This window comes from Ischnura elegans, chromosome 12 (assembly GCF_921293095.1).
Source record: "Ischnura elegans chromosome 12, ioIscEleg1.1, whole genome shotgun sequence".
Classification (NCBI taxonomy): Eukaryota; Metazoa; Arthropoda; class Insecta; order Odonata; family Coenagrionidae; genus Ischnura; species Ischnura elegans.
This window is the reverse complement of record NC_060257.1, coordinates 5,200,540-5,217,325: the sequence shown is the minus strand read 5'-3', so window position 1 is coordinate 5,217,325 and position 16,786 is coordinate 5,200,540. Positions and strand designations below refer to the sequence as shown.

Here is a 16,786-nt window from a genome sequence, read left to right as displayed (position 1 = left end):
TAAATCTCGTGCATGTCATTCAATTGCCTAAAACTATCAAGACATCTTGGGGCCCAGAAAGTCACTCTCCTAGCATTTGTCTTCCAGAAATGGAGAATTGAAGTAGGTAAGCAAAAAAAGGTCAGTTGGTGAGATAGGGGAGGGATAAAACATGCTTCGATTGTTCTCATGTAACTTAATATTTTCCTTTGAAGACAATGATTTAAGGTCTGTGTGATCTCAGAAATGAAAAGAAAACAGCAGCACGATCTGATGGAGGGCCGAGGTGGTTTTTTGATATCTGCGACGTAGTTAGTTTTGACGTGGTAATTATTCCACAGCGCTGAGATTCCCCCAATGTTTGTTCAATCTCTTGAGAGGAATCACAATTGCCTATCGTATTTTGTCTTAAAATTTTCCATGGCTGAAATTCTATTAGATAACCCATACGAGAGCTTTTGCAAAGAGAAAGCAAAATGGTTCAGAAGTAGGACAAGCATCGCAGTATGACAGTGCATGCAAAGAGAGGATAGGAAATCTTTCCACTCTCTCTTATGAGACGCTGCATTTGCTGCAGCATTAATTTAAAATTTTGGATCCAGATCCGATGCCTTCAGTGAATATGGATCCGAAGTGTAAGGTGAAGGGGATTATCTGCAGTTATTTGGATCAAAGATATGTGATCCAACCATCCGTACTTATTATACTTGGAGTTAGTTTCACTTTTATCCTGGAGATAATATAAATGTTTATCACTCTAGATGAAATGCTATTTCTTTTACAGTGTTTAGTATTCTGTTTTAACAAAAGAATATGCCTCTTCTTCCAAACGCCTGGTGCATTCTTGAACTAGGCTTTCTGGGAGAGAAAATGTAAATTGCCATCAAAGAAGAAAAGTGATAAAATTTTTTCCATCCTTTTGTCTGTCGTCATCATCATCACATTTACAGTGGATGAATGCCTCTTCTCTTCTTTTTTAGGATGGTGAGGGTCATGAGAGCTGTCCAGAGTTTTGGTGACTATGAGCGACTTTCTCAAGGTGTTTTTGAGAATTACCTCAGTGTGAAACAGAAGGAGTCGGCTCTCAGAGAGGTGATTACAATATTTTTCTTGGAGTAGGGGAATCTCAAAATTCTGGTTGTTTAAAGATGTCTTTTTGCTATTTGGCATTGCTCGAATTTTTTTAAGGAGAAATTCCTTTTTTTTCTGCATTGGAGGCAACTGGATTGCTGTGACTAACTTTGAAAATGTTAAATGAAATAAACTTTGTATGTACCTTCCATATTGCATAAAATGTGATGCTTAGTTCTTTAAATTAGAGATGTGCGAAGAGTATCCGCGAATACTCGAATACCTCGAATATTAGAAAGTATTCGATATTCGAGGTTTCGAATAGTTATGCGAAAAGTGCCGCCTCGAATACCTCGAATACTTTGAATTTCGCGTCATACACTGTCGCACGCACGTCGTTGGAAGTTGACTTGGAAAAATGTAGAGAACTGTAGTCATTTAGTGCTCGCAGCGCCGTTTGACGCAAGTTGACGAATTACATCAAATTCGTGGATTTTAGCGGCGAAAAGAGTTCGACGAGGGGAACCGAAAATGGTCGGGTGAAAAAATCCGAAAAGCCCAGATTCCCCCCACCAGGAGAACCTCAGTGCCGTGGGATAGCAACCTTAGGGTATTTCCCACGATCCGCTATCCCCCTCCATTCAGCACTCGCCTAACCCACTCTGAAGCTTTCCTCTTCTCCGAAATCAAACAAAAGGTCCCAGCTCGCGCAGGGATCGCATTACGAAGACCCCTGCTTCGATAAAAATATCGAGTTACGAGAACAATAAAAATGTGTTTCACGCCCTCCCCCCTTTTCTCACCCACTGACCTTTTTCTGGCTACCTGCTTCGAAGTTCCCCATTTCTGGAGGTCAACAGCTGTGTGAGTAACGTGGGATACTTACATTAGCGCATTTCCCAAGATCCGGTATCCCTCTCCATTCAGCACTAGCCCACCCCTCTGCGGCTTTCCTCTTCTTCGAAATAAAAAAAAGGTCACAGCTCGCGCAGGGATCATATTACGAAGACCTTAGCTTCGAAAAAATACCAAGTTACACGAGAACAATAGAAACGTGTTTCCGGCCCTCCCTTTTCTCCCCCACTGACCTTTTTTTTCCTACCAGCTTCGAAGTTCCCCATTTCTGTGGAGGTCAATCGCTGCATGAGTCATCTATTAGCACAAAAGGTGTCTAAGAATGACTTTCGTCAATTGATGTTACACCTTTATTGAATTGAAATATTAGTAATGTGCGCGTAATTTCAAAAAGAATAAGACCAAACACGACGTATTTCTGAGTTTATTTAAGCATTTTACGCAAAGAAATAGATGTCAAAATACGACGGGAGACTTAGCATTCTGGCGAAACTCGATATCCTCGCAACTGAGCTTCTCGGAAGTTGATGCGGTATTTTTTTTCCGAAAGCATATATCAAGTTACAATTAATGAGTGGTGCTATAAATCTTTATTTTTACAGTCCCAGACAAAAGGATATTTTCTCAGAATATTTGGTTTCTCCCTGATAGCAATTCCAATTCATCTTCTTATCTCGTGAGAACTCCCACAGATGGACTGAAAATAATTGAAGAAAATCCGGTGGAATAGAGTTTGTATTTTGCAAAATGCCTCAGATTGTCAGCTAGCACGTGGCAGCAGAAGTGGGGGTAAAGCGATGTTAGTTGAATTAATGATATGCCCAATTGTTTCCATAAAATTAAAATATTCATTAATCAGCTAAATTCCTGTTCGAATCATTTAAAGGAAATCAAAATTACTCCCCAAAATCTTGTGTTGCCTGCTGCATAGGCAACCGAGTCAAACATTCCAGCATTCATCATTTAGTATTCGAGGTATTCGAATATTCGAGCAATGATTTAATATTCGAATTCGATATTCGAATTCGAGAAATCTGCTATTCGACCCATCTCTACTTTAAATCAATCGGGGTATTACGTAGTAAAGCTATGTGGAAATTACAAAGTTTTTTCTCCATATTGAACGTTTGGAATTTCCACCAAGTGTTGCATTTTTCCAATCTATTTAAATTTACGAAGTTTTAGATGCCTGCTCTTTTATGTCTTCACTGAAGTAAACTTTTCTCCCTTAAATATCAAGGGAATCATTTATTTGACCCATTTACACTATCAATGTTCATGGTGATACAAAACCCATTACTGTTCCACAACCTTCTATTATTTGACAGCTAATAATAAAAGGTTGTGGAACAGTAATGGGTTTTGTATCACCATGAACGTTTCATCGTTCCACCATATAACACCCAAATCAGTTGATTTTATGCATAACAAAGCTCTTAGATTGAGATTTTTCCTATACAGTAGAATCCTGATTTAAGGTTTTTCAGCGGGGACAAAATTTAAAACACTAAATGAGGAAAAACACTAAATGAGGACCTGCCATTTTTTTCAGGTTTTAGGGCCTGTAATGATTGGAATGGCTTTTTATGAATAAAAAATATTATTTTAAGTAACTAAAAGGTGCTAAATGCAGCAACAAATTCATTGATTAAATGTTCTTTGCCCAATTAAGGTTGGATAATACTTTTCAGGAATCAGCTAAAAAATGGGTAGTAAAAATAAATAATGAGAGGATGACAATTGCTTCAATGAAATATTTTAAGAAAATTATAATATTCATCAACTTAAAAGCATTCCCACACGGAATATTATTATGGAAATTAGTGATTCCATTTTACGCATATTTCAGTGGCCTCGAAGAAATTTTAAATTTTTTTCTGTAAAAGTGACATGTAGTGACTATGGCATTTCTAATATAATAAAAAAGGTGTAAGTAGGTACTCGAAAAATCGTCATTGCATCAGTAAAGATGAGTGAAATAAAGGGACAGCAGAAGATCGCTAATCCCAAAATATAAACTACCGAATATACAGGAAAAGGAAGGTTTTCTGGAATTTTGCCAATTTAACGTTTTCTGTTGCCTCGGTGAAACGAGCGATTTATGAGCCTCCTATGCGCACATTTTGGATTTCGAGGTCATCCAAATAAAGGAGAATCTTTTTTCTAGTATGCGTACAAGTCGATGGTGATTCAACTCGATGATAACACCAGATTCGTTGTTATATATCCGCGGCCTCATGCAGGTCGAATGGAGCCCGGAGAAGTTGCTGATCACCTTGACTCCGACTCACCATGTTTCTCGGCAGCTTTTAATAAAATTTGGTTGGACCTTGAATAACGATTAGCTAAACTGTGTTAAGTTAAAAGGTTTAATCTTCAACAGAACTGGATTTCATCTGAAAAATTGTCAGTGCCTCTCCAGTTTTGGCAATTTCGTCCGAGCTATGGTGTCGCAGTCAAGCACCAAGGGATTCCTGCTGGATTTTCGTATTTTTCCGCGCTCATCTATTTTACCGTGATATGTGGTGATTTTTTTTCCAGCATGAGCGATTTATTTAGAGTCATGGACATGCCGAGGACAGCCGAGAAACATGGTGAGTCGGAGTCAAGGTGATCAGCGCGCCGCGTAAGCAACTTCTCCGGGCTCCATTCGATCTGCATGAGGCCGCGGATATATGACAACGAATCTGGTGTTATCATCGAGTTGAATCACCATCGACTTGTACGCATACTAGAAAAAAGATTCTCCTTTTTTGGATGACCTCGAAATCCAAAATGTGCGCTCAGGAGGCTCATTGTCAAAACTCCGATTGTCATTCTCTTTAGACATAAAATAGCACCAGATCTTTGAATCGACAGCGATATCAACCAGCCGCATGTCGGTATCTAGGCTCCGGGATATCTAAATTACGATGTAAAATAATGTTGTTCCGTTTGGAAAGAATGTTTTCACTCACGATCATGACAGGGGAAACACTTCCTCGGTTCTTTCGCTGTTCCTCCGTGGAAACTGACCTTGGAATGGATTATAAAAAGAATCTTCTAGTGAACTGCGCCAATGATATCGAGCCTCTTATGAAAAGAGAAAGTAGCTGACTGGAAAAATATTGGGCTAACAATGGACTGCCCGTAGAGAGTGGAGTAGAAAGGGGCATAAGCCGTCAATTGAAAACATTACGAGGAAACCATCATTGTAGCAGCCCTCGGATGATAACTCGTGTCATCAGTCGTCACGTATCATCGAAGTTCACGAAGTGAAGGATAAGGTAGTTAGAGGTTATCAAGGGATGACTTAGCTCTATTAGATCGGATCTGATACAAAAAGTGTTTGGTGTGTTTGGATCAGAAGGGGAGCGAAACATTACGAGAGGACAAATCACCCAGCTTGCGAGTTGAAGGTCCCAGCGCTGCATTCGCGGAAGAAAGCAGTTGAAGGAGCGTTCCCCGGTAGATTCTAATGACTCTTGTTAAACTTTCATGAGAGACTTCTTGTCGATGAGCAGAAATTCGAAGATTTTGATAATCATTTGCATGAGCCGTCATGAAAAAACGTTAAATCGGGCAAAAAAATCTTGTGCGGAAAAATTTTTACGACCATAAATGCGGAAAAACGCAAAATGCGGAAACACTAAATACAGAGAATTTTTACATTGTCCTAATAGGGAATGAATCGGGACCGCAAAAAATAAATGCTAAATGCGGAAAAACGTTAAATGCAAAGACGTTAAATCCAGATCCGACTGTACTGAGTTTTAGAATTTATGTGAATTTTAAATCTTTCGTTAAATTACTGCTATTGATTTGATGCTGACCTTGGTAGTAATGTTATTGAAATAATATATTATAGCTAACTTTATTATTCTCTCTATAATTAGGTTGCGGTTGGTGCTGAAGGCTTCATATTTTTTGACATAATCAACAATGAAGTTCGATCTCAGCAATCATATTTCCTTCTGCCTTATTTGCCATTTTATTTTGTCAAATGGCACTTTTTATTTGCTGAAAACTCATGGCCAAAACTGGTGTATCCTCGGTCTGGTTTTGAGGTAAGATAACTTATTTTGCATTTCTAATATTACCCTTAATGTTTAGACTTAACTAATTAAATGCTCTTATATGATGGAAACTCCTAAATTTGTAAAACAGTGGTTCTCATTTTAAAATGTGATTGAATGCATAGTAAGTACCTTACCATTGAGTGTGGTCCCTTCAATTTTTATAAATGTACTTTCCAGTAAATGTACATTCAACTCAATTCAATCATCCATCTCCCTAATCTCCGGTTTGCAGATTATCTGGGGCTTTTTCTCCTGTGTGCACTTTTAATTTTGAAGAATGACCCAATAGCAGAAATTGGAACTCTATAAAAGATCAATGTTCTCAATGCAATGCATCTAAACATGTTAGGGATATGCTATTAATAAGTTTTGATCTCAAGCCAAGTCGTATGAACTATGGTCATTTCTGGACCAGGCAATATGATAATGCCCTCACCAACATATTTTCAATCCCCTATTTTATTTTCTATTATGAACATTTGTCCTGATGTAAAAGGGAAAAGATAACGTGGAACATTGGTGGTAATTGTGTCAGAATTAGAAGATCGATGAAAATGAATGTGTCTTGAACAGTGCCAGTATGAAAAATGGAATGAATTCACCTCTAGTAATTTGTCAACAGTGTAATTTACTTATGTTTCCAAACACCTAGGAAGAGCCCAGAGTAAAGGCTTCGGCACAATTATAATAAAGATGAATCATGTAAGACTTTATACTTACAAAGGCCCTATGACACTTTCGTAGTTTTATTAGCTTCTCTTTTGAATGACTGCTGATAATGGAGTGTGTGTTTGCTCTGCATGAAGAGCCAGTAGAGAGTTTAAATCTATTTAAATAAACATTGCACTCGGCAGTTGCTTGTTGGTGCAGTAGGGAATGAAATCCCAGGTGAAAGAGGCCTCGGAAGGCCGATGCAATAGGCCTACCCTTCCCACAGTGTGCAGCATACTCTGGCTTACATTAAATCAAGATTCAGAAGAACTAAGACTATTAAGGCTTGACCTATTACTAGGTCCAGCGGTCCATTGTTCATCCAAATAAATTTTAGGCATAGACCTACGATCATATTTGCATTCCATGTTGTTATCCGCATTTTTCACGATTTGTTGCTCGCATGTTTCAAACTCCCTCAAAAACTGATGCATACGCTAGGAAAATTTAATTATGGTCTTGACGAAATGAGTGCAATAATTTGGCAATGAAAGGAAGTCAATCACTGTCCAAACATTCGAAGCAAAGCAAGCCAATCTCTCCCTGCCAACTACTGGAGCCTCCACTATAGAAACTAGATGCTGGCGCCAGCACACCATTCTGTTTTGGATCACGAAATCGGAACAATTGCAATCATTGTTGTCAACTGGGTCCCAAATGGTGAGGAGGTGGAGTTAGTGAAGTAGGCAGGGGTGCCGACGTACAAAAAATATTGGGGGGGCCCAAACCGGGGATCTTGCCCAGGAAATTTTATAAGTAGTGAATTTTTAGTTTTTTAAGCATTTTAGAAGAGTCATATGATCAGCATTAGAGCCCTGATAACTCGAATCCTGATATCTGGACACTCCGGGGAAAATCAACAAGCCTGGCACATTTTTTCGTCACACCCATAACCAATTTTTGAGGGGGCTCGGGCCCCCTCAGGCCCCATGGAGTCGGCGCCACTGGAAGTAGGGGAGGATGCCCTTCAGGTGAGCGAGGTTACTGTCTTTGGGTTTTGTCAATACTGTTGGGTCAATGGTTAACACTGATGGGGGAAGTGGAGTACTGGGAGTAAGAGACAGAGTGAACTTGGCGTTGCCAAATGTAGGTGCTGCCCTTACTGTAATCGGAAACAATTGAGCAACGAGTATTTCAGGTGTGGCACCGAGACAATGTACGAGGTTACTCATGTAGAGAGGATTGAGCTGAATGGCTTAATAATAATTAATTATAACCGTCATTATTTTCATTGTTTTGCTCTTGAGACTAGCTACGGAGCCATAATACTCTACTAACTCCATACGTAATTTTTTGTATTTTCTCCAGTGTTTGTCATGTAGTGAGTACATGGATGTTTTCATTTAAATCATGTGTGAAATTTTCCTTTATTATAAATTGGAGCTAATATCTTATCCATTGCAAGTGCCACTCATACCTTTTGGTTCTTGTAATATAGTGGTTGGTATTTGTATGCAGTGTTTTCAATAGTATTACATTAGTAATACTTTCCTCCTGTAGACCTTATCGATTTCTTCTGTTGCATGTGATATGAAGAAAGTTTTTTCTCTCCCTCAGGCCAACACAAGATTTAATAACTTCAATCAGACCATGAACACAGTTATGGAGGGTTTGTTGCCCAAAGTGAGATGCCACAATTCACGGATGTGCATGTATTTGGATGTCCTTCCATTTCTCCTTGCCATTATATCTCCACCCCTGCGATCAGTAAGTTTGTTTCATCTCGCTACTTGTTATTGTGTATTTTTTGAGCAAATTCTTAACTTTAAACGCAATGTGTTGTACTACCATTTGTTAAAATTCATTAGAACGCATTTACTATGACCTTGAATGCACTTTTGCCCTCATGAATTGTCTCAGCTCGCTCATAAATGTTGCAATTTATTACAGGTCAGCATGGAGCTCTACAATCAAAGGGAGAAGGCTAATTTTTCTCATTTAGTCAGGGTCATGATAGACTACAATTTGAATTATGTGCAAGAGAGAACCGCTGAAGGCTCATATGTATATAATTTGGATCCGTAAGTTGAATTTATTCTCCATCATTGCCATAGCTAATGCACAAACACTGTTGGGAAATCTTTCACCCTGGAAGCGGTAGTGGATCGCAGATTTCATGGAGGACAAGGGGACTTTGGCCTCCCCAAAAATGTATTACCTTATGTCGACCACCTACCACACATCCTATTGGGAGAATTCTAATCCAGGGGCACTTACCCTCTCAATTTCTCTCAACTGTTAAAAGTTGTGAACTGAGATCAGGGCCAATTATCCAATCCATTTTTAGTACGGTCGTTATGATAAACCCGAAAGACTACTGGCCATGCGTCCACTGAGGAGACCAGTACATATAGCCCAGAGGTACCTATCCCCTGACTCTCTGTTTTTTTGTATGAGTTGTTACATTTCAAGTTGTGCACCACCAAATTAAGTAGAGGAAAAAATCTCCTTTCAAATCAATGATAATAATAATAAGATGTCTTTATTCAGGCGATCAATCTCCTTTGCTGCAGGACAACACTGGGTGATTAATGCATGGAAAGATTCATAGCATGAATTCAAGGAATTAAAACCGCAGAGTATAATATCACCATCAACTTTGTGAAGAAGAAAAGACGCACGTGCATGATTAGACTGAGTGCCAAGTCTCCAGGCAGATGGAATCAGTGGAGACTCTCCCTTGCATAAATACCCAAAATGGCTGTTAATTCATTTCAGCATCATGAAGACGAAATCAATAACTTATTTATTGAAATATATGGTTTTCTGATGCATGGGAATTGGAAAAAAAATCTCCAGTAAAGGCAACCCACGATTCATTCAAGCCCTTGGCGAAGAAAATTTCTGGCTATGCGCCTGGCAGATTCTCCTGGCTAGTTCTCCCTTTTATGCCGTTAAATGTGATGTCATTATCACTGATAATCACTCCTAAGATTGGTTTAATGCAGCTATCTACCGAATTGCCTAAATATTACTCCTCTTTAACATCTGTCTTTACCAGGTCCACATGTTTAATCCTTTTCAACTCTTTCCATCTATGTATTTGTCCCTCAATGAAATTCTTCATAGGGCCGTTTCGCCTCAAGATATAGCTGATTGAATTGTTCTGCCTTCTTCTGAAGGTTTTCATAAGGCTTCTCTCCCACTCTTCTTAGAACTTTCATATTACTTTCTCTGTCAATTCATTTGACACTCATCTTTCCTCTGTAACACCACTAAATGTGATGTATGGTTGCAAATACATGGTTATGTTATTCTGCCATTGAATATTTCCGTTGAATTGATCTATAACACCTTTTATTTCTCTATCATTTCTGTTTTTAGGAATGTTGAGCATTTCGTCATCTTCCCTGGGCTCAAGGCGCCCTTCCAGTTGCCATACAATACGAAGCAGATAATCGCAAGGGAAGTGAAGATGGAAAGAATGAAGCAATTTGAACAAGTTCCCTTGTCACAAAGTGCTCCATTGAAATCCTCACAGCCTGCTAACCATTTGCAGAAGTTGACTCCTAGGGCTATTAAGGATGTTTCTCATAAGGCAAGTTAAAGCATGCATTGAGATGAATAACTATGTACTTAAATAATTTTTGTGTGCTTGGCCATGAATCTGAAATCACGTCTTTGAGCTTTAATTAATGATAACCGTTATGGTCTGTAAAATTCTAATGAAAACAATATGTATCTTGCAATATTTATGAGTAAAGTGCCTGAAATGGTACTCTCCTACCTCTTTGAATCCAAAATCCTAAAAAATTAGTATTTATGGTAAAGAGGTAGATTTGGGGGGAATTAGTTACCGTAAATTGTATAAAAACGCATAAAAAATGATCAATTTTGCATTATTTTTGCAAATTTTCACAGATTTTTAAAAAATTCCAGCTTCCATTTTGCATCATCCTCCACCGAATGATAAAAATAAATAACAACAAGAAACAGCAGTAATAAAAAAAATATTTTGCTGCAGAGCATTGCAACAATAATTAAAATACATATGTAGCAATAGCTCCGAAGATTCGCTTTACTACGCTGGCCCTCGGAGTGCCTCTCCTGCTCAGGCTTGGACGGCAGTTCTCTTGCTTTCGCAGCAAAAAAGGAAAAGTAATACTTTCTAACTCTACAAATATTATAAGATGGAGATTTTTATATTCTCATTGGAGTTAAAAAGTATGTATTCTTTTTCCTTAATCATGGAGTTCCACAAGGTCTCAGCCTCTCAAATTAATTATGTACATATATTGAAGTTGTCGTCACGTTCCCTCGGTATACCTCTACTGATCGCAGAGTCAACTCTTTCAGTGTTCTGGACAAGGATCCTTTTTTTGAAGTGCTTTAATTTGAGCAAAACAGTGAAAGTTGTTTTACTCAGGCTTTTTCTGAGTGAATGTCAGTATGTGGGCTTGAGTTGTGTGATTATAACCGTGATTTAATGTTTAATAATGTTATGTGCGTGTAAAAATCATTCTCATCGCTTCAGCTATTTTTGCGGTGAATTGACTTAAACATCACAACAATAACCTCTTTCTTTAAATCTTAAAACTGCATATGAATTTTACTCTGGCTGCCAAATTGGCGGTCTGGGCTAGGATTAAGCTCCTAGTGTTTGCTGTACCACTCGTTACAATAATTTGACGAAATACTTGGTCAAACTACTATTGCTGCTTCGGAACTGCTTTCTGTGTGAATACAACAGCTGTGCCCAAGAAAAACATTACATCTTGTGGAACTGGCCTCTTCGAGAAAGCTTCACTTATGGTTATAAAAATGTTGCTCATGTTTCCCGGGTTCCGACAGAAAATATTCATTTGCCACCATTGCACATCAAACTAGGACAGATGAAATATTTTGTGAAAGCAATCGACAAGGCAGAAGCTGAATTTCAATTTTTAACTTAAAGTCCTCGTCTTACAGCTGGTTTTTGTATGAGAAACTTCTATCTAAGTGTTTAAAGGGAAATCAAATGCCAAATTACTTATGTTATTCATCATTCTTCGCATTTGCTATTTTTCTCTTTGTTGATGCATGTGTGGTATTGAGGGAGCCAGCGTGGTAGCGTACCTGCTGAACTGTGGCACAAATTTTCATTATTTTTTATATGCCGTGTTCTTAAATATTTTTACTATTGCTGATATGAGCTGTTGATATATTTTTCCATCATTCTGGGATATTTCCGGTGGGGGAAGATGAAATGGGTGCTGAAAAATGAAGAAACTAAGTGAAAAAATTGCGTAGAAAAGGAAAGGTTGATAATTTTTAATGTGTTTTTTTAATCATTAACGGAAACGAATCCCCCCAAATCTACATCCTTACCATTAATTATCATGTTTGAGAACTTTTCACCTCTCAAAAACCTAATAAGAAAAATAAATGCTAATATAATCCTTTTCATTCCTCCAAATTATTGCAAAAGTGATAAAAATTGGAGGGGGGGACCTTCCCCGAAAATGGTGGGTGATGGAGGAAAACGGATATCATATTCGGATTCAGGAAGTTATTTTACATGAGAATCAGCAGGAATGGTATCAGAGCCCGAGAAAAAATTATTTTATGCCATTCAGTGAAATTTAAAAAGGTGTAAAAAAATAGCCTAAGATACATTAGAGACTCATGCATCATGTTAAAAATCGTATGTAATAACTCATTTTGTATTCAATTCCTCTTTCATGACTTCTTAGTATTTTTACTCACAAAGGAAGAAAAATTCACAATTCTTTGTTGGAAACTTTTAAGGTGGTCTTATCTCTAGAATGACAGCCATAGATCATTTTGGCCCATAAGCATTCTCTTCATTAATGGCAACGGTGGAAGTTCAAAGTTTCAAAACGAAAGTTTTGAAAGCTTGTGACTTGATTTAAATATGTAACTGAACTTATTCATGTGCAAAACCTAAACCAATGAATTAGTTGTTGAGAAGTTGTTATGCAGATAGAATGGGGCTATGCGAATGAGAAATGCTCGTCTGTAGGAAGTGATACGGATCTGAAGACTGTAATTCAAGATAGTTAATAGATTAGGAAAGAAGTTTTGGAGGTAATGATTGGCTTTTAGGAATCCATATTATTTTTTAAGATACATGTACATATATAGCCTTGAATGTGAAAGGAGGCTAAATTTTTGTGCTTCATTATCATCTAATATAATAATAATAATAATAGTATTAATAAGTAAAGAGATAATAATGGCTAAATGTAATACATATTCCTTTCAGGTTGCAAAAGACTTTTTTGGAAGAGCAGTGGCTGTGGACTCCAAATTAGAAAAAAGTACGTATATTTTCATTTATTTTGAAAGTGCGATTAATTGCCGTGTGCACCAGAAGGTTACTCAAAGTGAATTTGATCCGTGCCTCTTTCTGTGAATGAATACATCTTGCTAAATGTAATATGACAGATTTTCCTATTTTTTTCCCTACATTTATGTTTAAGTATCCACAAATAGGTTATTTACTTTGCCTTAGAATTTTTGGAGACATTTAAAGTGAAGCTTAACCCTAGGACAGTCATTTGAATTTTTCTAACTTCGAAAGGGGATGCAAATTTGTTGTTGGCCATTGCACAGCGGTTCCAGTTGCGAATCTAGTGGGAAAAAATTATTTCTCATTTTAAACTTAAAAGTCGCGTAGTGAAGTAATCAGTACAGTGAAATTAGAGAATCAAACAGAATTTCATTAAAATAAGCTTTTTTATCTGTTTTTTGGAGAGAAAAATCTATATTAATGGTATAGGTGCAACCATAAAATTTTCAAATTATTTTCCTTGCATTTTCTGCAAGCATCGTCAGAAAGGATTTTTTCGGGAAACAATTTTTGGGTTTGCTTTTCCCCAACAAATTTACTTGTAATTTATGCGTGTAGAAACTCAAACTACACTATACATTACGAACTAATTAATGGGGCTATTTTTTCTTCTTTTAAATTTACTTTTTTCAATCTTAGAGTTGTAAGTCACTGGCTGGTGTTAGCAGTATAATTTGCAGAGAATATCTCCATATTTCTCAGATAAAGATTTCATTTTGATTTGCACACTCATTCCTCCCCTGCTCCCCAAAATTTCAGCAACTCCATGAGCGTTGCTACGAATAACTCGATTCTCCCCGAGTGCGACTTGATTTCCAGTTTTTTAACAAGTTTGAATTTTTATATATGAAGTTGTGTCAGTTGAGAATCTTGTATTCAGCTTCAAGTTTATTATTTATTAAATGTGAATCCTTTATTTAAAACTGTTATAACTGAATATTATCAATAATGCATTGAATGAAAGAAGAAAAATTTTCAAAAGTGTTTGGTCTTTCGTGGTGATGTGTCAGAGACGAAAAGCTCTATAGCTTTCAACGTCATGGACTCGATGACGTGGAACAGTGATTCAAGTTGAAGTGCTGTTTCAAATTGCTTAGTGCTCACTTTTCATCTAACCAATTAAGAGTGTTATTTGGGGAGTGTTTGTAACTGAAGATTCGCTGTAAATACTTGATCATAAAAGATTATTCTATTTGAGAAATGTTGTGGCTGTAGTCACCATAAAAGAATATTTATGGAAATTGATTTGAAATACATAAATAAAATTTTTAGTCCCTACCTTTTGTAAGAAGTCTAACCAAATGCTGAATGTTCATTTCTTATCACTTAATATTTTGATTGTATTCAGACTGTTTTTGATTGTCTAAAATAATTTTTTGCAGGAAATATGTCTACCTTCATAAAGAGTGATATTTGGTATCACTTCAAGGAAGGCTACACAAATGCAGTTAGACGTCGGGTAAGGATAAAAGATTTTATGTAAATTAATATCAGACCATTTTTGTAAAAAATTTATATTTTATGAAGCTTTTATATTTATTAAAAACTCGTGAACATGCCTCTTTTGTTTTCGTTAGTCACTGAAAAATTGTTTCTCATCGAGATCCTCCTGAGTTGCCTTTATAACAGTATGCAACTTTAGTTAATTACATTTTGGTGTAAGATCAAGGGTAATGGCTCATCACTTTCATCAGAAATCATCATGTCAATTTACCCTCAATTTCTAATGTAATATAACTTTCCTTACTCCTTCGTAATTTTTCCTCTCATTCTCCTTATTATAACGCTTTGTATACCTAGTTGTTTGCTGATATTATTTTATTCATCTTTCTACATTGATATTATCCATTTGGAAGAGTCGGTAAGTAAATCATTTCCCCATAGTTCAAGTAACCTGTGCAGTACACATGTTTTGGATCCAAAACTTGCTTCTATCAATGGAACTCAGATTTCTGGAACTTGGTAATGCGTATCATAATTGTGAGGTTTATATACACTTAGGGTATAAAAGTTGAAGGGGTTGATAAAGATTATATCTAATCCACTCTATAAATCTGTAAAATATCCGTGCAATGGGACTAGGAACAGGACAACTTTGTTGTAAGTGGGTTCTGTTGTTGTTGTATACGGTTGTGCTTTTTAGGTTGAATTGTTGTGGGATGAGCTAATAGTCCACTCGATTGAAGAGTTGAGGAGGTATATTTCTCTATTACCCTTTTTTACAGAATATTAGCTTTAGCCGACGAGTATTTTCATATGCTAAAGACCCAATGTTGGCTGTACCATCCTACCCTGTACCTTCATCTGTTTGTGAGGAAACAGGAACACGGGTGGTCATGGACATCTGGTGGAATTGTGTAACTTGGAGTGCAGGAGGAAAGCATTTCGTTGAGCTCTTTTCTCTAAATGGAATTCTCTATCACAAGAGAAAGAGCGAGGGGCGCTCACTCCTTCTCAACCAGTGACGTGCAATTCTTGTTCCACTACCAGTGACTGAGAGACCGCAATAAATCAAAAATTCATTAAATGTTGCAACGTCATTTTTGTTGCTCAGTTAAATGTTTATTTAGCTCCTTAACTATTCTCAAACTTACGCTTAATTTTATGCATTCCCAATACGAACCAATTTTTTAGTAAAAATTGTTATTTGAAACAGGATGAAAAAAGTGATGTCAAAAACACTCCAGTCCTTATTATCGTATTTAAGCATTAATATTTCGCCAGATTTAAAATCAAGGCTTTAAATGTTAAAGTTGGAAGGATAAACAGTAAGTAAGCAAGAAATTTATTCCACTTATTCCTTTTCTTGATGCATTCTGCAGGCGATCAAAATGACATTTTTTCACAATAGCACACACAGGATTAATGCATCGGAAACATAAGAAAGAGGTTTTCTGTTTTTTGTATGGCGGGCACAGTCTACATATTGCCGTAATTAATCCTACCTGTCTCGAGGGTCTAACATTTGACATTCTCCTTCCCATATGGGCTCTAACAAGATCTGCAGCCATCGATTGAATGAAATTAAATAGTGTCATATCTTTCGCAGACTGCTGAAGCACAAAAGAGAGTTGACAAAGGAAATATCTAATATTCTGAAAAATACTGCCATTGACCACCTCCTTGTCCTTTGGCCGGATATGTAGCTACACCACATTTTATCTAATGTATCTATCAATGTAGCTACACCACCCTTCGTCGCGTTTTAAAATGCAATTACCTCTGGTTTCCTTGGCTCTATATCATCACTTACCCTTTAAAGCATTAATTAAACTAAGAAAACAGCCTTATTAATTTTGGGGATATTACAGTCATGTTAGCCGAAAATCCGTAAAGAGAGGAGCCCATTATGCACCCTAAGGATGCCACAAAATCACATGCTATACCCCTTTTATTTTTTATGATTGCACCAATGTATGTCAGGCCTTTCAAGTTTTTCTTTTAAATTTTCTACCAGTTTAATAGATGTGAACCAATTATCGGATATATCTCTGGGACCCCATGATTGTCTCAGAGAGACAAAGAACTGACTGGGATGGTTTTGATAGCTTTTTGTGTTTGTCTGGCAAACCTATCCCATTTGCTTCTTCTCCTGCGTACAATAATGCGTTAAACAGATAAATGTTTTCGGCATCAGTCAAACGCACCATTGCCACATCATCATTGCTAGGAATATGTATATATTTTGGAACAGCATTGGTATGTGTAGGCAATTAATATTTTATCAATCAAAGTTACTGTTCCCAACAAATAGCAGCGTTGGAAGTTTTTTTAATAGAGAGCAAAATAACTCAAAAATTGGAGTTACTGGGTCAGTTTT

At 37.1% G+C, this 16,786-nt stretch overlaps 1 protein-coding gene across 1 annotated transcript in view; it reads left to right on the top strand.

Moving 5' to 3' along the window:
• The window catches only part of LOC124169167 (chromosome transmission fidelity protein 18 homolog), a 46,394-nt gene extending 31,869 nt beyond the window's left edge, over positions 1–14,525 (top strand). Inside the window, exons 13-19 of the mRNA XM_046547676.1 lie at positions 960–1,071; positions 5,781–5,951; positions 8,232–8,381; positions 8,565–8,695; positions 9,999–10,212; positions 12,880–12,934; positions 14,349–14,525. Coding sequence (XP_046403632.1) covers positions 960–1,071; positions 5,781–5,951; positions 8,232–8,381; positions 8,565–8,695; positions 9,999–10,212; positions 12,880–12,934; positions 14,349–14,449 — 934 coding nt within the window. The 3' untranslated portion in view covers positions 14,450–14,525. The remainder of the gene's footprint in view (positions 1–959; positions 1,072–5,780; positions 5,952–8,231; positions 8,382–8,564; positions 8,696–9,998; positions 10,213–12,879; positions 12,935–14,348) is intronic.
• Positions 14,526–16,786: the final 2,261 nt, after the last annotated feature.